The 22097-nt window shown below is 41.0% G+C and overlaps 1 protein-coding gene across 2 annotated transcripts; it reads right to left on the reverse strand.

Annotated features, from left to right (window-relative positions):
• Positions 1–1993: 1993 nt before the first annotated feature.
• Positions 1994–21791, reverse strand: Dusp14 (dual specificity phosphatase 14). 2 transcript variants are annotated; one of them, XM_026398028.2, is made up of 3 exons: positions 21657–21791; positions 4558–4649; positions 1994–3482 (listed from the first exon to the last, which is right to left on the reverse strand). In XM_026398028.2, exon 3 carries the CDS (start codon positions 3389–3391, stop codon positions 2795–2797), a length of 597 nt encoding a protein of 198 aa, XP_026253813.1. In that variant the 5' UTR covers positions 3392–3482; positions 4558–4649; positions 21657–21791; the 3' UTR covers positions 1994–2794. The 2 variants fall into 2 exon arrangements, with proteins under 2 accessions (XP_026253813.1, XP_026253814.1); XM_026398029.2 differs by lacking the exon at positions 21657–21791 and adding an exon at positions 21284–21515.
• Positions 21792–22097: the final 306 nt, after the last annotated feature.

Raw genomic sequence — 22097 nt, forward strand, 5'->3', positions numbered from 1 at the left:
GGCAAGTTTAGCCTATTTTGTTTAGGTTGGGGAGTATTTCTTTGGAGAAGTATAGGCCAAATAAAAATATTGAAAAGCCCTTAGGTCAAGCTGAAAAAAAAAAATCTTAAATAGCCCTTGGGTGAAAAATGCTTTACAAATACCTTTCTAACAAAATATATCAAATTTTTTTCTTAATTCCATTCTTCATGTTGATGTGTAAGAAAGTGGGTTTTTTTGAAAAAGCATTTATGGGGGTGCATCTCATGATTTTGTAGTGGTGGCCATATTAACCAGTGCTGTACATCCACAGTGAAATGAGTTGGTGTGATGTGGAATTTGGTCCTGTATTTTAAAAGATGGTATGGCTTTTTCCCCTTTGCTTACATTTTAATAAACAATTGCCCTAACTGCCATGTTTAGACATTATAAAGATTGATCTCTAAAATATTGTCAAGGTTTGTTCTGAATTAAGCATGTGTTAAGCTTCTCTAACAGAAAAGCCAACTGTAGAAAAATCTCAAGCTACTAGTCTTTTGGTCTTTTCTAACAGGTGTGGAGGCACATACCTGTAACCCTAGCTTCTCAGGAGGCGGAGGCAGGACTCCAAGTTCAGGACCAGCCTGTGAAACTCAGTGAGACCGTCTCAAAATAAAAAAGGCTGGAGAGGCAGCTCAAAGGGAGAGCACCCCTGGGTTTAATCCCCAATAACATTGTGCACATGCAAAGTAAGCAGAATGAATTAAGGCCAAAGCACTTAGGTTATCAGGCTTCACGAACGCAAAGAAAGCTCTTAGTCACAGCTCAGTAGTGGAGTTTGCTGGGATTTCTACAGGAAATTTTCTTTAATACCTGTGACCAGCTGTTTTCCTCATAGTACAATGATTATTTTTGAGCTGTTACTCAAAGACTATCAGTTCTCAAACTGGGCTTCCTAATAGAATCAATCTCTGGATTTTATCTTTGATCATGTGCTAATGTTAATTTGTGTTCCTTTGAATTTCCATATAAACTTTAATTTTCCTGTTTAGGCAAGAATGATGTACTTTTATAAGAGTAGGCAAATGGTATAAAACAAGGTAGGATTTTTAGACGGAAAACTATTGCCACAAAGCAGGTAAAGTCAGGAAATTTTATCTTTGACTTTTTTGTTTGTCTAAACATGTGCCTACCTGCTGGCCTGTCAGTGGCTTCCTGCCAAAACAGACCAAGTAAAATGAGGCAGTGATGGGACTTTCCTGCTGTGTGGTACAGATTTCTGGATGACTTTCTCATTCAAAACAAGGGGCAACCTGGTCATTAAACTTCTATCCCAACTCTCATGGATTGTGTTGTCGAATTTATTGGGAGCAGGAAACTGGGTGACATATCTAAAGTTAAAGGAAGCCATTATTTGCTTATCATTTATACTTAAGGTTTGGTTTAGAATATTTTTGTGTTAACAAAAGGTATGTGTCTGCTTGACTATTAAGAATTGATTTCTTTAGCCGGGCATGGTGATGCACACCTGTAACACCAGTGGCTCCAGAAGCTAAGACAGGATCATGAGTTCAAAGCCAGCCTCAGCAAAAGTGAGGACTAAAGAACTCAGTGAGACCCTGTCTTTAGGGCTGGGGATGTGGCTCAGTGATAGAGTGCTTACCTAGCATGTGTGAGGCACTGGGTTCAATTATCAGCACCACAAAATAAAGGTTCATTTACACACACACACACACAAAAAAAAAAAATAGGGCTGGTGATGTGGCTTGGGTCAGGTCAGATGCCCCTGAGTTCAATCCCGGGTACGGGACTGGGGGGGGTGGGACTGATTTCTTTGATGAAGGACTCAATACTTTGGTGCACTCCATATACCAAGAGAAAGCAGAAAGCCAGATCATTTATCAGAACATAACACTCTAGCCATGACTTGAGAGGCTGAGGCAGGAGGAACACAGTTTGAGGCTAGCCTCAGCAACTTAGGCCCTAAGTAATTTAGGTTGACCCAAAGGTAAAGCATCCTAGGTAAATCCCCAATACAAAAACTTTCCACTGTTCCAACATGAATATTAATGTCTGCCGTCCACAAGGACATGTAACACTGACATGACTGGGAGGTCTACTTCAAGTAGTGTTCATAGTTGTCATTAGAGCCATAGGTTAGCAGTTATTGGATACCATCTTCCACTGTCAACACATGCACATACATACACACTCCCAAATTAGTAAAACTTCTGTTAAGCAGATATATTTATTAAAAATAATGCTAATATAATCCTGGGCACATTGATTTCAAGAGGGTTTTTGCAGCAGATTTCATTATACTTATCAACTAAATAATAAAGGTTAGGTTATTTTAACTTACAGAGTCACTAAATAATGAGAAAGGAAAGAGTAGAGCTAATCCAGTAGACTGAAGCTGGTATCAGTCTTCTCTAAGCGTCTGTTTGGCGGGCAGCCATGGGCAAAGCCTGTCTAAAGGGTTGGTCAGGACCCACAGTGATATTTTGCACTGAGTTGTTCCTGCACCTGCCATGGTGCCAAAAGCAGAACCAAACAGCTTATTAAACTGTTCAATTTGTTAAAAATGATTAAAAGCCAGTTAAAGATTTTCATAAACACTATTTCAAAATGCTAGTTTTAAAAATGTTACTAGCAATGTATGCATTCCCCTATGTCCCCTCCCTCTCTCTCAAAATAAATTTCACACCCAATTTAAAAACTCTTTTAAGGGGGAACCAAAAGTCAACAATTTGAAAAGAAAGATGAAGAGGGGAGCAGACAGTGTGTAGCAGATGCTGGTACTGCTCGGGGGCTGCCGATGCAGGCTTTGGTGGCATTAAATCCCCCAGTAAGGCATCAGGTGTCGGGACTCTTTCTCATAAACGTCTGGAACTATGCCGTAAGGTGTCTGTACCATCTTAACTGTAGACTTCCCAAAGAGCTGTCGCTCGTAGTCTATCAGCTGCCTCCAGAAGCCCACGTTGGGCCGTATGACAGGCCTCCGGGCTTTCACCCAGTTGTACGCCTCCAGCAGGCACACGTTGTGGAACTTCATCAGGTAGGCAATGCAGAGAGTGGCCGAGCGGCTCACCCCTGCAGCACAGTGCACCAAGGTAGCCCCATGCTTCCTGCTCACACTGTGGATCTTGTCAGCCACAGTGTCAAAGTACAGTCCGATGGGGGCATGAGGCATGTCAGCCAGAGGCACTTTGACGTATTCAAATTGGGGCCAGTTGAAATTGGGGATCTCAATGGTAGCATTAACAATGCAGGTGATGCCACGAGCCTGGAGGAGGTGCCGGTTGGAGGCCACACTGCCTCTGCCCAGGAAGAGAGAGGAGGTGATTTGAGCAATGCCTCCTACATCTCCTTCGGAAATCATCCGAGGAGCCATGAGAGTCCGTGGTAGTGTGCTGTGACCTCTGGAGCTCATGAAGATGCCAGCAGTCACACTTGCATCGTCGGGGTAAGACCAGAGTGTGTGGTTGTCTTCCACCAGGGAATCCTAAGTCACAATATCCTTCCTGCAAAATACAGGTATCTGTCAGTACTTCAAAAGCTATTGATGTATCACAGCCTTCTGCAGTGTTTCGTGAAACAGGAAGGGGAAAGGGTGAGAAATAGTTATTTTCTATAATAGAATGAAGAAAAATCATTTTCTATTGATTAACAGGTAGCCTAAGACCCCAATATGTAAAATCAACATAAAACTCAGCTCTAAGTGGAACTAGTTATCCTATTTTCAGAAAAGTCAAAGACAGAAGAAACATGACCAACTAGTTCCTGAAGAACCATCTTGCAGGGCCCTGCCCCTACTAAAGTGAATGGCATTCTATGTTGATTAGAAATCAGAAATTTTCATCTCCCGATAGTCATGTTCTCATACTTTGCCTACTCCCGCAGCTATGGTGGCTGAATTTTCCTAAATCTAATTCCAGACCCAGAGATCTTACAAAAGCAAAAATGGACCTCATATTAGATTAAGTATTTAGTGAACCACCTTTATAGACTAAAAAGATACTGAATTGGATCAAAACAGAAAAGCCAGATCACCTCATTCCTTTATTATTAAAAACAACTATTTTCTATCATATTTGTGACACATGAACACACCGGAAATCCAATTAAATTTGGTAATATGCTGTGGCATTTCCATGGAAATAATCCTAGGCAATCTGAAGGCCATGGTCTTAAAAGTTCATTCCTATAAATTAAATGGGCATGTGATCTGACCTGATCTGACCTGACCTGACCTGACCTGATCCTGGGTAGAGCTAAATGGTAACTTTACCTTCCTCGGCCAATTCTAAGCTCTCAAGTGAATCCCAGTAGCTTCAAATATATTGGAACTAAAATTAATATAGTTCACTCTCTTGAGTATATGCTTACTATAAAGAGTATTAATAATCACAGAAAAGAAAACTATTCATTTCTTGAGATTTTGGATTTATCAGTTTCTCTCATTGCAAAGTCACAATGCTTTATAGTCTGCCCACTGGGAAGTATATCATGCACACCTAGATACCACAGGAAGACTATAGTGCTCAATATGACAAAAGCATCCCCAGGTTCTACAGAGGTAATGCTGCGGCCACTCACTTGCTGCAGAATCCAGTGAATGCTGGAGCCCTTGGTCTGGATCCAGAAATTCTTAGGTGAGCAGTCCTGATTACAGTGGATAAAATTCAGATCTGCAGGAAGACAAGGAAGCAAGGACACAGCCTGTCAGGAAGTTCACTGAATTCCCCCTGGGGCTAGGAATGGAGCTCAGTGGTAAAGGGTTAGCTTAGTATGCATGAGGTCTTGGGTTCAATCCCCATACTGAGGAGGAAAAATTCCCCCTGGGTTTTTACTACTAAATCAAGTTTGACTGGAATAAATTTAGGAAGTAGAAGGCCTCCTAAATATTGCATCCAAGGAATGCACTGCTAAGAAATATCAATCTAAAGCCAGGTGCAATGGTGCAAGCCTATAATCCCAGCTGCTTGGGAGGCTGAGGCAGGAGGATCACAAGTTTGATACCAGCCTCAGCAAATAGCATGACTGTCTCAACATATGAGCTGGTAATGTAACTCAGCAGTAAAGGACCCCTGGGTTCAATCCCCAGTACTAAAAAAAAGAAAAAGAAAAGAAAAAGTCAACCTAAGTCTCAGCTTTTTATTAGTAACTGTGGTGTATAAATGTTTAATACAATAATTCAGAGACCATATCAATGAAATACAAAACACTGCAGAATGCTCCTTTCACTAGGTCTGTAAAAGATGCAAAATTGATCCAGAGTTTCTTCCTGGTTCCCTCAACTAACCCAGGAGAGTGAGGATCTGGGATGGATGCCACAGCGGGTAGAAAAGCTATGCAAGATGCAAGGAAAGATGAGCAGACATGTGACTAACAGTGGAGGACAGTACAGGGAGATCTAAGATGGGGGAGGAGGGGGATGGCCAGGAGGGTTGTCTTTGAACACTGAGGACAGTTTCACAGGCAGCAGGGCTTTAGCCACCAATGCCAGCTGCAAGCAATGGTGGTGTTCAGGAGAGCAAATTCCATTTTGTTTTTCATGTTAGCCTTCTTATTTTACTCATTTATGTAACAATATGATGAGAACCTGTGAACATCATAAAAAATGTGTTGTTCTCACCTGGTCCCTTGCCTTTCCCAGGTAAGTATCACTTTAAATTTTTTTATAGCTTTGTGGAGGTGTAAATAACAGACTGTTGTGTGATTTAATCAACTTGCTGAATTTTGACATATAGATATACTCAAGACACTGTGACCTCAAAATAATCCCCCCCCAAGTTCATATTCCTTTATAATTCACTCCCTTGCCCTTTCCCTCATTTTCAAGCAACTTTTGATCTGTTATTTGTTACTACAGTTTGCATTTTCTAGACTCTCAACCCCGCCTCAAAAAAACAATAGGTTAAAAGAAAACCTGAAGGGCTGGGACTTAGCTCAGCAGTAGTGTGCTTACTAGCACACATTAGGCCCCAAAGATTTAAAAAAAAAATATCAAAACATGGTTATATCATTGTAATGCAGTCTTCAAACTATCAAAATCACCTGGAGGGCTTGTTAAAACACAGGTCACTGGGCCCTGCCCCAATCTGATCCAGTACATCCAGAGTGGGGCTCAAGCTGAAGCTACTGGCTAGTGACACACTCCGAGAACCACTGCAGAAGTAGCTGGGATGGGGCGCTGCAAGATCCCCTATTCAAGACTGAGGCATTAGAGTGCTGTATCTGACAGCTCCTAGTATCAGTGCTGGCTCACCCAAGGTTACACCCCTCCGTGGGGGCCCTCACCAGATGACTAATTCATGCACAGGGGTACAACCAGGGCTGCAGGTAAAACTGCATCATGAGGAGGCACAAGGAGGTAGTCATATAAGGAAAGGTGTGTTCGGTGTAAAACATGAACAGGACAGTAACTTAGGTGAGTACATGTTCCCTACAGCAGAACACTCTTTCCTGGCAGTTTAAAAAGCAAAGTCACTGTGATAACAAACACAAAATTAGGCCTTCAAACTTCTGGGGACTCTCCTCACTGAAGAAAATCTGGAAGATGCTAATCAAATATTCAAGTAGGTTATTTGGTTTTCTAATTAGGAAGGACTTGGTTCTGTGTCCTCCCAGATAATTATACCGACTGGAAGTCACCTGCCCTCCTGAGCTGGGTGCCCAGGCTCACTGGCCTTTTCCGTAGAAAGGGCTTCATGAGGGACCATGGCTGTGCAATGGAGGGCTGGAAGCCTGGCTGCTTCAGTTACCTCATTCGTTGAACAGTGATAGGGTATTTGGTGCTGCAGGGAAAACAGATTGTGAGTCCTTAGGGCAGAATCCAAGTGAGACAGACAAGATGCTCCATCCCTGCTGCTGCTAGTCAATCTGGTGCCAACAAATCTGCTTAAAATGCCAAAGCTGGTCCACAGTTTCAGAAAAACAACTTCTGCCAGAGAGCACTCAGAGGGCAGATACTACAGATGCTCCTCTGACAGATCCTCTTGACCCCCTTTACAGACTGGACAATACCAGGTGAGAAACAGCGAGATGATGGCAACTTGGAGAAGACAAGTTTTTAACCAGGAAAAGATCCAAGGTGCTCCATTTCTAGCTCTAGACCACACATGTTCTCTGTGGATGGTGTGGGGCAGCCGTGCCCTCATTACCCAGCTTGCAGGGTTCTAACACCACCAGTCAGCACCTGCAGTGCCACAGAGGGGTCTTATACCTGCCTAAGAACATGTTTAAGTGCTATTTACAGAAAAAAGACTAGGCCCAGATGGGCGGAGGTGTTCCAGTTTTATCTAGTGTCCAAAATAGAGAGCTGCCACAGCCACCTTTTGGTCACAGACAAGACTTCCTCACAGCAGAGGAGGAGTCCAGGAACAGTCCCAGGATGGTCACAACAAGAAGCCCTAGTTTGGTCCATTTCTAAGATTAGCAGAACTTGATAATAAAGAAATTTCTTTAAAAAAAAAAAAAAAAAAACCCATGGGTATTACATCACAGTTGCATCAAAATCAACTTAGTAAATGTGTACCAGAAGACAGAGAAAGGAGATCTATTAGGAGAGTTTGGCCCATATCTGAGACATGAAAGATGGCATGGTGCTCTGAGAGAACATGACACTCGTGCTACAGCACAATGGTGTCTGGGATGAGGGTGGTCAGAGGACACAGAACATCCACGCAGCTCCAAGGTGTTCAACTGCATTCACTTCTTGGAGGGAAAAATGCTTTCCTAGCCAGGAGGATGGAGGTGAGGTAGTATTAAACACAGAAAGGAAGAGCTGTCCTACACCAACCCCAGAAGGTTAGGGGGATTTTTAATTATTGCTTTTTGGATTTTTTTTTAACAAGCTATAAGAAATATCTTGTCAAAATGATGAGGAGGACTGGTATTGTGACTCAGTGGTAGAGTGCTTGCCTGGCACGTGTGAGGCACTTGAGTTCAATCCTCAGCACCACATAAATAAATAAAATAAAGTCACTTGTCTGTTTATAATTAAAAAATACTTTTTTAAAAATGATGCTGAACTCTTAGAATAATAAACATCAAGCATTAAATGCTAAAAGAATTAGTGTCTGTCCAGCCACCTGTAATCTCAATAATCCATAACCTACCAGCTGCTTGCTCTCTTTGGTACCGGAGCACCAATCCCGAGGTTAGCACCAGCATCCTTACTGATGGTGCCTCTGGGAAGTGCTATCTGGGGTCCCAGCCTATTCACAGCATCCACCCCAGTGCTATCGGGGGCTACTTTTCCTTCTCTTTCTCTAGATAACCACCACTAGAATCAGCAGTTAAAGAAGTAAAATTCTACTTACTGCTTTCTCTTCTCATGTTGAACAAGCAGAAAATGGTCACAATGGTGCCAGAGAATATAAAATTATCTAAAATATTTTTGGCTTTAGGAATTTCAGAGGGTCAGAATACACACTAGAGGTTTACACTGTCACTATTTTATACTGGAAAAAGCTCACGAAATCACATTTTCTCCTTCCCTTAATGCATAATTCTTAAAAAAAAAAAAAACAGATAAACTGCATGGAGGCACACATTTGTAATCCCATCTACTCAGGAGGCTGAGGCAGGAGGATCACAAGTTCAAGGTCAGCCTGGGCAACTTTGCAAGACCCTGTCTCAAAAATAAAAAGGACTTAGGATGTAGCTTAGTAGTACAGCACCCCTGCTTCAGCCTCCAATATGGCATGCATCAAAAAATAAACACCTTGAAGTCATTCTTTTTAAAAAAGAAACATTTTAGCCTGCACTGTCATAATATTACTTTTTAACTCACTGTCATTATTAAATCAGAAATGTATTCCACTGGGGGAAGAGTTAAGATATTTACTCTTATAAAAGAAAAATAAAATCACAATGTGGCAATCTTTCATTAAAGAAAAGTAACTTTCTGATAGAACATTAAGAATAAAATTCAGGGGCTGGAGTTGTGGCTCAGTGGTAAAGCACTTGCCTGGCATGTGTGAGGCTCTGGGTTCGATCCTCAGCACCGCATATAAATAAATAAATAAATAAATAAATAAATAAATAATAAATAAAAGATCCATTTACAACTAAAAAATATAGAGAAAAAATCAAACAAATATTGAGTAATATTCATGTCAAAGTAAAATGAAGTAAAAGATATTCACCAATTGTCCTCAGGCACCTGAAAAGCCTCAGCGGTTGGCTGAAGCAGCACAACATCTTATATTTGAAGACAAGGTCACCCATCAGATTAATTAACTGATATGTTAGTGTTTGGACATGAAGTTAAATACACATCATACACATAAAGCTAAAGACTGAAGAGTACCATTTTTTTTTAGCCACATCCTCCCCCAGTGTGACACACAGCTACCAAGCAACTGCCTATGCAGTGGTGACCAACCTGCCCATCTCAATGACCACAAGTGGACTCTAGCCCCTGAACATGGCACTTGCTAAACTTAACAAAAGCCCATCATTGTAAGATTCCAGCCAGCTGATGGATGTGGAACACGCCACAATCCAAAGGAGGAGACAGGCTGGCCACTTCATGAGCACAGGAGAAAGAAAAAAAAAAAAATGCCAAGGCAGTGATTTTAAGAACTTAGTTCCACATGATAAATTCATGTATCTTCCATGTTGGAACAGAATGAGTATGGCAAAGACACTATCAATAACTATTAAAGATGAAGGTACACATATTCATTTGAGTACCATAATCTGTTCACATCTGGAATTGCAATTTTAAATTTGTTCCTTGGGCTGGGGATGTGGCTCAAGCGGTAGCGTGCTCGCCTGGCATGCGTGCGGCCCGGGTTCGATCCTCAGCACCACATACAAACAAAGATGTTGTGTCCGCCGAGAACTAAGAAAAAATAAATAAATGTTAAAAAAATTCTCTCTCTCTCTTTAAAAAAAAAATAAATAAATAAAAATAAAATAAATTTGTTCCTTGCCCAACTAAATGTTTAAATTATTCATCACTCATCCATACAACAGTGTTTGCTGAATCCGTGCCGTGTTCAATACTAAATGTTGTTGCAGACTGCTGCAAAATGTATTTGCCCAGAGATGGACACAACAATACCCATCCTACAAGACATTTTATTGGTCCTGAGGATTAAAACCAGGGATGGGGTGCTTTACCACTGAACTACATTTCCAGTCCCTTTCATTTATTTATTTTTTATTCTAAGACAGGGTCTTGCTAAGTTGCCTGAGGTCTCACTAAATTGCTGATGCTATCCTCAAACTTGCAATCCTCCTGCTTCCACTTTCCAAGTCCAAGTCACTGGGATTACAGGCGTGTACCTCCATGCCCTGCCCTACATGGAAGTTCTTACAGTATAATCTTGACATTCCTCCTATCCAATGTTAGATGGTATCTCCTGCCCTTGAACCTGGAGAAACTTCCCAACTGCCTGAGCCAAAAGAAAACAGTAGAAATGATGCTTACAAATATGCCACATACTTCTTTCTACCTTGTTCTCTTGAGATCTGCTCTTGCAACTCAACTGCCATGCTATGAGGAAAACCAAATTAGCCCAACAGAGCTATGCATGGAAAAGCCATATGTGGGTGATCCAATCAATAGCCCTGGTGATAAACAAGATATATGTGAGTAAAGACACTTCACTGACATTCAAGCAGCCGGCCACCAAACTGGCCTCACCCTATAAGGTTCAAATTCCTGACCTAAGGAATCTGTGAGCACAATACAGATAGTTATTTTATACCACTGAGTTCTGGGATTATGTTACACAGCAACACAAAGTAGAACAGGGAACATAAAAGTAACAAGATATAACACTGCTCGATTTGATTATCTTAAAGAGATGGTGCACCATGCACAGTGGCAGGTGACTATAATCCCAGCTACCTGGAGGCTGAGGCAGGAAGATGGCAAGTTTGAGGCCAACCTGGGCAACTTAGTGAGACTGTCTCAAAATAGGCTAGGAATGTACTAAGTAGTACAGCACTTGCGTAGCATTCATGAGACCCTCAGTTTAATCCCTAGTACTGAAAAAAAAAAAAGGAGCAAGAGTGACTGGGGGTATTATCTCAGTGGCAGAACTCTTGTCTAGCATGCAAGAGGCCCTGCATTCAATCCCAAAACATTCTCTTCATATCTGTCCCATTCCCCAGAGAAGATTTATTTAGCTCACAGATTTGGAGGACAAAAAGTCCAATATTAGGCAGCTCCATCTGTTCAGCCTCTGTTGAGGGCTCCTGGGGCTATATGACAACATGACAATGGCATCATGGTGGGAGCACTGGAGAGGGGGAGAAATCACATGGCAAAACAGGAAGCTAGACACCAGGAAGGGTCAAGTGTTGCTTTTTATAAAATTTGCTCTCATGAGAACTCACTCCAAGACCAGCATTAATCCCTAATCCTTCCCAGGGCAATGCCCTCATGACCCAATTACCTTGCAATAGACCCAACCTCTCAAAAAGACTCCACTGCTTCAACAGTACCACACTAAGGACCAACCCTCCAGCACATGAACCTCTAGGAGAGACACTCAAACCATAGGTGTCTTTAGATTATCAGGCTTTTCTCCAATCCATTTCTGTCTGCACTACTCAAAAGAGGTGACCAAAGGCCTAACAGCATTGATAGAAAGAATTTCAGGGACCATCCCAAAACCTATAGAACAAGATCCCAAGTCACTGTATACATAGTAAAGTGACCAGTGCCACTCATTCATCTACCTCACTATCTCAAGGAACTTCCTGACGCAAGCTAGAGCACCTGCCCTTTTTAAGCCACATGAGCCTGCTGAGCTTTTCCCAGATTAGTATCATTCTGCTGTCTTCGCTCCCAGATTAGGTATCAGAGGTAAATGGAGGTTAAGAGGCTTTCCCAGACTCTAGACAGAAAATTAGTAGCCCCTCTGGGACCAGAACCCTCCTTCCATGAGCTGTCCATGGTTGATCAGTCATACAACCTGACCACAACAGACCAACCAAACTAAAGACTACAGAAATGTACATTTCCTTGGGGAAAACAAGTAAAAACTGCAAAGAGAAACAAATTAAGGAACATAAGGTCAGTCTGTGCTTTATCTATAATCTAGGAATTAATCTCCCCAAATCCTAAACTGGTGGTGCTATGAGATGATTTTTAAGTAAAAAAAAAAAAAAAAAAAATCTGATAAAAACTGAACCAAGAAAATGCCTGCCAAAGTCTACAATTACATTACTTACATTACCCTTGCTTAATGATAACCACAAACCAATTTGTGCAACCACTTACACAAATAGTATTTTAAAATCTTACAGGAGTAAGAGGTAAAAATTAAAAGTGAATCATAGACACTTAGATAACTTTTGATTTTTATAAGTCAGAATTCTGAGAGGCAAAGTACCTAAAAAAAAAAAAATCACAAATCAGCAAAAAAATTGCCAAAGTCATTAGTGACCTCCGAGAAGCAGGACCAGAAACTGCTGATACTTTTGTAAGGTCTCAGATATTTTTGTAAGGAGCATTTACTTGCCTAGCATGTGTGAGGCTCTGGGTTTGATGCTTACACTGCATAAAAATAAATAAAAACTTTAAAAAAAAAAAAAAGATCTCAATTCTTGAAAGTTCATTATTTTAAAGAAAACAAAAAAGGAATTTACCAATTAGAATTAAGTTCAAAGGAGAAGATCTGAGTTAATAATCACCCTTTGATCACCTTACCCTTTGATATCTCATAGGACATATCAAATTCTCAACACACCAGCAGTGAGCTTCACCCATTTCCCTACAAGCACTTCTTCACCATGCACCTGGTCCAATTCCACTTTTTTGTGTGTGACTTTATGCTAAATTAATAACATATATGAAATACTGATACATTAATTTCCCATTTTTTCTTTAAAAATCAAAAGCATTAAACCCATAAGAATTTCTGAGAAGGATGAGATAAAAACAGTGCAGTCTTGCCAGGTATGGTGGCACATGCCTATAATCCCCAAAACTCAAGAAGCTGAGGCAGGAGGATAGCAACTTAAGAGGCCAACCTGAGCAACTTAGCAAGACCATTTCTCAGAATAGAAGACACAGATACCAACCCACATGAATACAGTTATACGAGACAAAGGCACCAAAAACATACATTGGAGAAAAAGGACAGCCTCTTCAACAAATGGTGCTGGGAAAACTGGAAGTCCATATGTAGCAAAATGAAATTAAACCTCCATCTCACCATGCACAAAGCTCAACTAAAATGGATCAAAGACCTAGGAATTAGACCAGAGACCCTGCGCCTAACAGAAGAAAAAGTGGGCCCAAATCTTCATCATGTCAGATTAGGCCCCAACTTCCTTAACAAGACTCTTAAAGCGCAAGAAATAAAATCGAGAATCAAGAAATGGGATGGATTCAAACTAAAAAGCTTCTTCTCAGCAAAGGAAACAATCATTGAGGAAAAGAGAGCCTACAGTATGGGAGCAAATTTTTAACACATGCATCTCAGAGCACTAATCTCCATGATTATATATAAAGAACTCAAAAGACTTAATACCAAAAAAACAAACAACCCAATCAATATACCCAAAAGACTTAAAAATCAGTATACTATAGCAATACAGCCACACCAATGTTTATAGCAGCTGAATTCACAATAGCTAAACTGTGGAACCAACCAGATGTCCATCAATAGATGAATGGATAAAGAAACTGGTGTATATACACAATGGAATATTACTCAGCATTAAAAGAGAATAAAATTATGGCATTTGCAGGTAAATGGATGGAATTGGAGAATATTATGCTAAGCGAAGTAAGGCAATCCCAAAAAACTAAAGGACAAATGTTTTCTCTGATTAGTGGATGCTGATCTATGATGGGGGTGGGGGGCATGGAAAGAATGGAGGAACTTAGGATTGGGCAAAGGGGTGGGTGGGGAGGGGTTATGGGGGGTACGAAAGATGGCGGAATGATATGGACCTCATTACCCTAGGTACATGTATGATTGCACAAATGGTGCATTTACACTGTGTACAACCAGAAAATTGAAATGTTGCATTCCATTTGGGTATGATGAATTGAAATGCATTCTGCTGTCATATACAAGTAGAACAAATAATGATAACAAAAATAAATAAAATAAAAAGGGCGAGGATGTAGATCAGTGGTAGAGTGTCCCTGGGTTCCACCCTGAGTACTAAAATAAATAAAGTCTCTTGCCCTACACCCTCTCATACTGAGAGACAACAGGCCAGTAGCCCTCTGAAGGCAACTGGGTGTCTGAACCAACATATAGCAAAGGGAGGAACTGAATTTTAAGCTGAATATGAGTGAAAAGGCAGAGGATCCTGATTATTCCAGTGGCCTTAACAATCTCCTGAAAAAATAATGTCTTAACAAAATAAGACAAATGAAAAAAAAAGGTAAAAAAGAAAATATACACAGATAAGGGAGAAAAATTCAATGGATTAGACAAAGGGGAATGAAGGGAAGGGAGAGAGATGGCAATAGGGAAGGCAGTAGAATGAATCGGACATAACTTTCCTATGTTTATATATGAAAATACACGACCAGTGTAACTCCACATCATGTACAACCACAATGGGAAGTGATATTCCATGAATATGTCAAAAATACACTCGACTGTCATGTATATCTAAAAAGAATTAAAAATATATATACACAGGCCCCATTAGAAGACTGTATTATTAAATGTTAAAAAATTTTCTATATTATTCACATTCTATAAGAGGATGCAATGGCATCTGAACTTTATTCTTGTTCCAATCAGGTGTCAACCAAGAATAGCCTGGGTCCACCACTTGTTTTTGTATCACTCATGATTTGAGAATCATTTAGTCATTTTCTAGTTGGTTGGGAAAAAAACATCAAAAGAACAGTACTTTGGCACATAAAACTTCCATGAAATTCAAATTTCAGCATTCACGAATTATGTTCTATTGGAACATAGCCACACTCATTTGTTACATATTAACTACGGCTGCTTTCTGAGTACAATGGCAGAGTTAAGTAGCCGCAACAAAAACCGCCATGGCCCACAAGCTAAATATTTATTAGGAGGCCTTTTACAGAAGAAGGCTACCAAACCTGGTTGAAATTAGTACATTATAAAACCATCATGGTATGGTAAACTGTATTGCTCAAAGTGTGGTGCTAAGATGCCCTACATCAAAATCACCTGCTTGTTAGACTGCAGACTCCTAGACTCCACTCGGGATCTAATTAATCAGAATTTGGGGAGGGGGAGATGAAGGTCTAGGATTCTGTATTTCTAGCATGTTAACACTCCAAAAATAATATTAAGGATCTCCAATATGTTAGCCAAGAGCTCTACCAGAGCTCCATCCCTGTCCATCTTTTTTGTGGTGCTAGGGACTGAACCAAGGGTCTTGCACACGTTAGGCAAGCTGAGCAACAGTCCCAGGATCCAAAATTATTAATACTATTCTTTTTTCTTTCTTTCTTTCTTTTTTTTTTTTTTTTTTTTGGTACTAGGGATTGAACTCAGGGGCACTCGACAAATTAGCCACATCCCCAGCCCTGTTTTGTATTTTATTTAGAGACAGGGTCTCATGAGTTGCTTAGTGCCTCACGACTGTGAGGATGGCTTTGAATTTACCATGTTCTTTCCTCAGTCTCCCAAGCAGTTGAGATCACAGGCACGCTCCACCATGCCTGGCTTCCAAAATTACTTTTAATAGAAGAAAATGAACTACTAGGAATAGCTGTCCATCCAAACCCGCTTCCAGTCTCTGGCCTGCACATGGAAGTACTCTTCACATGGGACTAGAATAACAAGTTGTTTAGTGAAAAAATCTGTCAAAGATACTAGCATGCCCCAACAGCTACATCAGCAAAATTCTTAATTAAAAATCTTGGTTTCACAGGGCACCAGTGACACATAACTATAGTCCCAGCTACTAAGGGGGAAGGGGGCCCACAGCACTGAGATAAGAGAATAACAAATTCAACACCAACCTAATTTGGCAAGACTCTGTCTCAAAATAAAATTTAAAAAGTTAATGGAGAGGCAGCTCAGTACTAGAGTGCTTGCCTAGCACACGAGAGGCCCTGGGTTCAAACCATAGTAAGATAAAAAAAAAAAAAAGATTTTTTTTTTGATTTCTAGTTTGTATGTAACTTGTGTATTCACAGTATTCTTCCTGCCTTTCTTTTCACCAGTGCTTCCGTGAACTTCCAGAAAGGTCATCTTCCAACTGAGAAAGGCCAGAACTTCACACATTCTCTTGGCCACACAAATTTCTACCAGTCAATGGGAACAAAATTTTCTAGCTAAAAAAAAAAAAAAAAAAGAATATTCTTCAGGATGGGTTTGTGGCTCAGCAGTAGAGTACTCACCTAGCACGTGCGGAGTGCTGGGTTCAATCCTCAGCACCACATAAAAATAAAGTAAAGAGCTGGGAACATAGCTCAGTTGGTAGAGTGCTTGCTTTGCATGCACAAGGCTCTGGGTTCAATCCCCAGCACCAACAAAAACAAACAAAAAAAGTTTCTTTTTTGCCTAAAAAAAAAAAAAGTTTTCTTGTGCCTGGGGTATATAGCTCAGTAGTAGAGCATTTGCCTAGTATACTCAAGGTCCTGGGTTCAATCCCCAGCACCTCAAAACCAAACAAAAAGAGTATTATCATATGTATACACAAACTTAATGACCTAAGAAGTAAAAAAGAAAACATGCCAGGACCATCCATGATGAAACTGGACAAAGGCAGAAGCCAGCCCAGTAGTTGTTAACTATGAATTTCAAAAGAGCCCTTTTATCAACTGAAGTCTTGAGACTTCAATACAGGCAAGGGGAATGCAAAAGCTGACCAAAGGGGATAAGAAGTTGCTCTATGTCAGTTTAAGTTATGAGCAAGAATTCCATGTGTCCAGGTGCGCTGGATGGGATGCCCAGCAGTGACTTGAGCAGGTCCCTGGCAGTGACCTGAGCAGCCCCTGGAAGGCCAAGGGGATATCAAAGCACACAAGCGGGATCTTTTCCTTCATCACTCAAATTAAAAGGTTCCAACAATGTTTTTTAATCCACCTCCCATCATCTTTTCTTAAAAAAGTTCAATTTATATGTATGTGGTTTTTTACATTATGATTGGAAGATCTGGGAAAAAAAAAACTTTAGTAAACCAAAAAAAAAAAAAAAAAAAAGTGATCTATGTAAATAAAGACAGAAAAGAAAGGAAATAAAAAGGAACTATAAATCTCAGGTCCTTTGGGCTCTTCCATCATCCCCCCTACCCCAGAGCAACTAGTAAAAACCTACAGATGTATATAACATTCTGCTCATAGGAAAGAAAGGGACAAGTACCTGAATTTAATAATCTATCCCCCCTGCCCCGTAGGGAATGTGTGTATACACACAATGTGGGAGTCCTGTCCTCAAGGTACTTTTAATGAGGATAGGCCCAAGCTCCCGCACCCACGATACACTCACTGTTCTATATTCAGAGCTGGGCTCAGGCAAGCATTCACCAGTAGGATTCACTCAAGACCTTTAAAAGGTTTCAAGGTACTAGACACTTTTATTTCCAGTACTGCATTTTGCGTAGTTCAATTTTCTTTTTTTTTTTATATTTAAAATACTGTTTATTTGTGATTTAACATTAATTAGCATAACATCTAAGAGAAATATCAGATAACATTTATACATTTTTCCACAGGACACAGGTTCATTGGCTCATTCATATGCCAAAGCAAGTAAATAGAGGCATTAGCAAAAGGTGCAATAGTTTACTGTGGCATTTAAAAAATATTTATGCACATTGCATTCATTTAGATATATATATTTTTAAAAAGTTATGGAAAAGCATAGTTTACAGGTTACTGTTTCTACATATGTTGTAATACAACAAATGATGTAGAACATAAAACAATCCTCAAATACACAGTTAAGCAACTGAAAGTTTCCACTAAGAGATTAGAACACTGATTCCAGTAGTTAGTGAGTAGTTCAATTTTCTATAACTAGTCATCTATCTTAAAAAAAAAAAAAAATCAATGGATGGATTCTATTGGGCATCTGTCAACCAAACACGATGGAAAAACACTTCTAGGGTTTGGGCAGTATGTTAGTCCAAACTATGTAACTAAACAGAAGTAAATATAAACGCATTGCAGACTACACAAGTGTCATTTATTTATTCATTTAAGAAGTATGCAAGCATATTGTGGTTAAACAGCAAATATCCTGGATTATAAATTCAAGGCAGACACCAATGCAAGAATGAAAATTGGTACAATTACTTTGGGCAAAAAGCATCAATTAGTAAAGCTAAAAATATGTACACCTGACATAATTGCCCAAGATCAGAAACAATCCAGATGTCCCTCAATAATAGACAGACAATTTGTGGGAAGTCATACAAAAATAAACGAATTAGAGTCACAGGCAACAATGTGGATGAATTTTTAAAAAGAGCATGCTGCAGCAATAATATATTATATATACACACACAATATATATAATATATAATAATATACACACACACACACACTTTTTACAGCATTATATATTAACCAAAAGAAAAAAAATCCAAAAGACTACTCACTTGATTTTATTTTATAGAGGTGAAAAACAAGCAAAAACAACTATGCTATTTAGAAGACAAAAACTATAGAAAAGAAAGGATATTATTTTCATAAAAACCAGGGTAGTCACTGGCTAGGTTACCTATGGTCCTTAGGAAAGAACAGGGAGAGGATGCTTCTCGACTTGCAAGATGATTAGTTACACTTGAGTTTTCTTTAAAATAATTTATCAATTTATCCATTTGTTTTATACCTCCTTCTTCTTCATGTTATAATTCACAATTTAAAAGGTTAAATAAATATAATGTTGATTTCCAGAAATTCAGAACCATTACAACTCTGGCCAGTCTGGAAAGACTTCTTCCTCACTGAATGTTACTACGAGCCTATCAGCTTCATAATGCCAGGAACCTTATTTGCCTTCTACCCTGGTATTCATCACAGTACCTTTGGCATGGTAAAAGTTCAAAAAATATTTCCTTCATAAGTGCATAAACTGCTGATATGAACTTAACTCACTCATTTCTTGAAATTACCTACTTGAACTGTACAACCATTAACACTTTCCTTTGTCTTCACCCCCTGAAGCTTTCATAAATAATAAAGCTACCACCTTAAATGTTAGCTCTGTAAGTTTACACCTTGTTGCTTTAGCAACTCTCCCTGCCTTCCACTACCTTTTGTGCCTCCTTTAAGCAAAGAAATGATGAACACCCTAGTCTTAGATTTCTTTTTATGGGAAAGTTTTCATTTGCATCTGAGAGTAAAGTAAGGATCATAATGATTCAATTACTTTGAAGTTGTTTATAAAGAGATCATTTACCCACTGCCTTCAGAAATACCACCATGCCATCAGGGTTAATAAAACTTTACAATCAGTTGTACTTAAAAAGCATGCTGCTTGGGCTGAGGCAGTACCTCAGTGGGAGAGCGCTTGCCTCACAAGTGTGAGGCCCTATATTTATTTATTTATTTATTTTTATGTGGTGCTGGGTTTGATCCTCAGCACCACATAAAAATAAATAAATAAATATAGTGTGTCCATCTACAGCTAAAAAAAAAAAAAAAACACGCTGCTTATTCTGGACTGAAATAAAATCTCTATAAACAGAACCAGACAACTGTAAAATAATTAATTTCAGCTAGAAAATCACTTTGTGCAAATAGACATTTATGAAGATGCTGAGAAAAGTCTGAAGGATAACACAAACCAATAGAGACAGACACAGCTGTTACTTTTGAGAAAGATGTCCAAAAGAAAGCTATAACCTATTGGTAAACTTTCAATTTTTACACAGAGAATAATTAAAGCATTTCTTGTGATATTGGAAAAACATATTTTTAATCCCCCTTGCCTTAGAACAAAATCCCTATTGTAAAAGAATCCATCAAACAGTTCCTTTCCTAATGCCCATCTTTTTAAAATGCTAGTTTTTATGCTAAGATCTTAAAGGATTTGCTGTACTTGTATACCTGGCCAATTTTTTAAATGATATTATACACACACACACACACACACACACATATGCCATTCTATTAAAGAACATCACAGAATTCATACCTGCAGTCAACCAATATGAAAGATTTTAGATGAGAACTCAGCAGGGACACCTTCTACACTGATGTTAAGGCTTGAAATGAAGGAAACTGTCTCCTGTTTTATGGGGGAAAGCCAAAAATACCAAGCAGCTATCTCTCCTCCCCCAAGCGTCAGAAGGTGAGTCAGAGCTGGAGGCAGGAATGGGGCCCATGTGTCAAGCCGCCTATGTAGGGCTCCTTCCTGCCTCCTCCCGGGAATTCTCAATTCGCAGCTCTCACCCAGCCTGATGTGAATTCTCAAGATGTCTCTGGCGAAGAAGAGGTGGTAATTCATTCTGCGAGTGCCTCATTCCCTGTGTTTCTCAAGGGAGCCCAGACTGGGGACCTTTATGAGTCTACAAGTAACAACAACCAAACTGCAGCTCCAGGGAATGGAGCCTCCACACACACAACTTTACAAAGAATACAGTACTTATGCTTCCTTCATTTAAAGAGCAGGAAATTAACAGAGAAGTTGTGACTTGTCAGATGTTACTTAACTTTGTAGCAGTAGCATTCACCGGGCTGCTAATCACTGGCCTCTTTTTTCACTGAAATGTACAATCCCATGGGAAGACTTTTCAACGTTCCATCCATTTATACTTCGGAGTGGCTACTTAGGGGGAGGAATTCCAGCAAACTCTGGGTTAAATCTTACGGTCCATTATTCCTCTAAGGCCAGTCAAGAATCAGAAGTTTGCTCTTTGCCTCCGTTTTTGCATCTGTAAAACGGGAAGGTAATGCTCTCCACCTTCCTCTTATAAACTATAATGAACAGCTAACGAGTTAACACATGCCAAATGCCTTAAGGTCCTGCTGGGTGGAAAGTACAAGGTGGTTTAAAAAAAAAAAAAAATCCCTACACAGTAAAACTGTATGTTTAAGTCACTCCTCCTTCCCTTGCCTCCGGGATGCCCAGTTACCATAACACTGGCTGATACCATTGGCAACATCCACCTAAATAAAATATAGTTATACAATCCACTTAAGGTGGCTACAGCACTCATTTTCCCCACCCCCACCACCTCACACAACTCAACTTCGCTCCGGAGCAAGGGTACTTAGGAGAAATTTTAAAAGCTATTTATTGGCGTCGTGCACACCAGAAAAATACTCAAGTTGAATACTTGGCATCGCTGAAAGTCAAGTTGTTTCTACCAATGCACTAGAAACCTTTGAAAGATGCAAAAAGCCTCCTCGGCTCCAGAAGATCCGCCGCAAGTGGATGCTCACGGTGGGGTGAGGAGGTAGAAAGGCCATGGCGGGGCTGGAGAGGAGAGGGATCAGAGGGGAGAAGCAGACCAGGATGCTGGTGGCATAGCGAAAAGGGTCGGGGTCCCAGGGCTGGCGCAACGGCGGCAGCTGCTGAGCCACAGGGGTGCGCGCCGACGTCCCGGGAGGAGGGGGCGCGGCGGAGGGCTCCGGATCCGCCTCCAGGACGCCAGACCGCTCGGGAGAAGGTAGGTTCGCCGGCACAAAGTTTCCAGACACGAAGGTCGAGCGGGTCCCGGGCCCCTAGTCTCGCCAGGACCCGGGCCCGGTAGGCGCGAAGTTCCGCACCGCCCGCCCGCACAGCCCCCACCCCCCGGGCCTCAGGGCCCCCTACCGGTGCGGCGCGGCTCGCTGCTGGCGCTCCGTCCTCCTGCGCGGCTCCCGGCTTCTGCGGGCTGGGAGCCGCGCGCGCCCCTCCTTCTCCTCTCCGCCCGCGCCCGGGGCGGGCCGCGCGCACGCTCCCTGCGCCCCGTCGCCCTCTCCCGAGGGGGTGAACCCGGGGCGGGGGAGGAGTGGTATGGGCGGGGGGAGCCCGAGGTAGACGCGTGGGGCGTCCGTCGCTGCGCGTGCGCGCTGGGTCTCCGCGCCTAGCGTTGCGGCGGGTCGCGCCCTAGGACTCAGAGGTCAGCAGCTCCTCCGCTTCAGTCTAGGGGGGTCAGGTGTAGTTTTCTCACCTGTCTCCCACACATAGACCCCCTCCATCCCACTTAGGCGTTTGCCCACCAGCTGATTTTGAGAAGGGGTGCAGGGGTAGTGTACTTGGGTACTACTTTCT

The sequence above is a fragment of the Urocitellus parryii genome, chromosome 7 (genome assembly GCF_045843805.1).
Source record: "Urocitellus parryii isolate mUroPar1 chromosome 7, mUroPar1.hap1, whole genome shotgun sequence".
NCBI classification, from domain to species: Eukaryota; Metazoa; Chordata; class Mammalia; order Rodentia; family Sciuridae; genus Urocitellus; species Urocitellus parryii.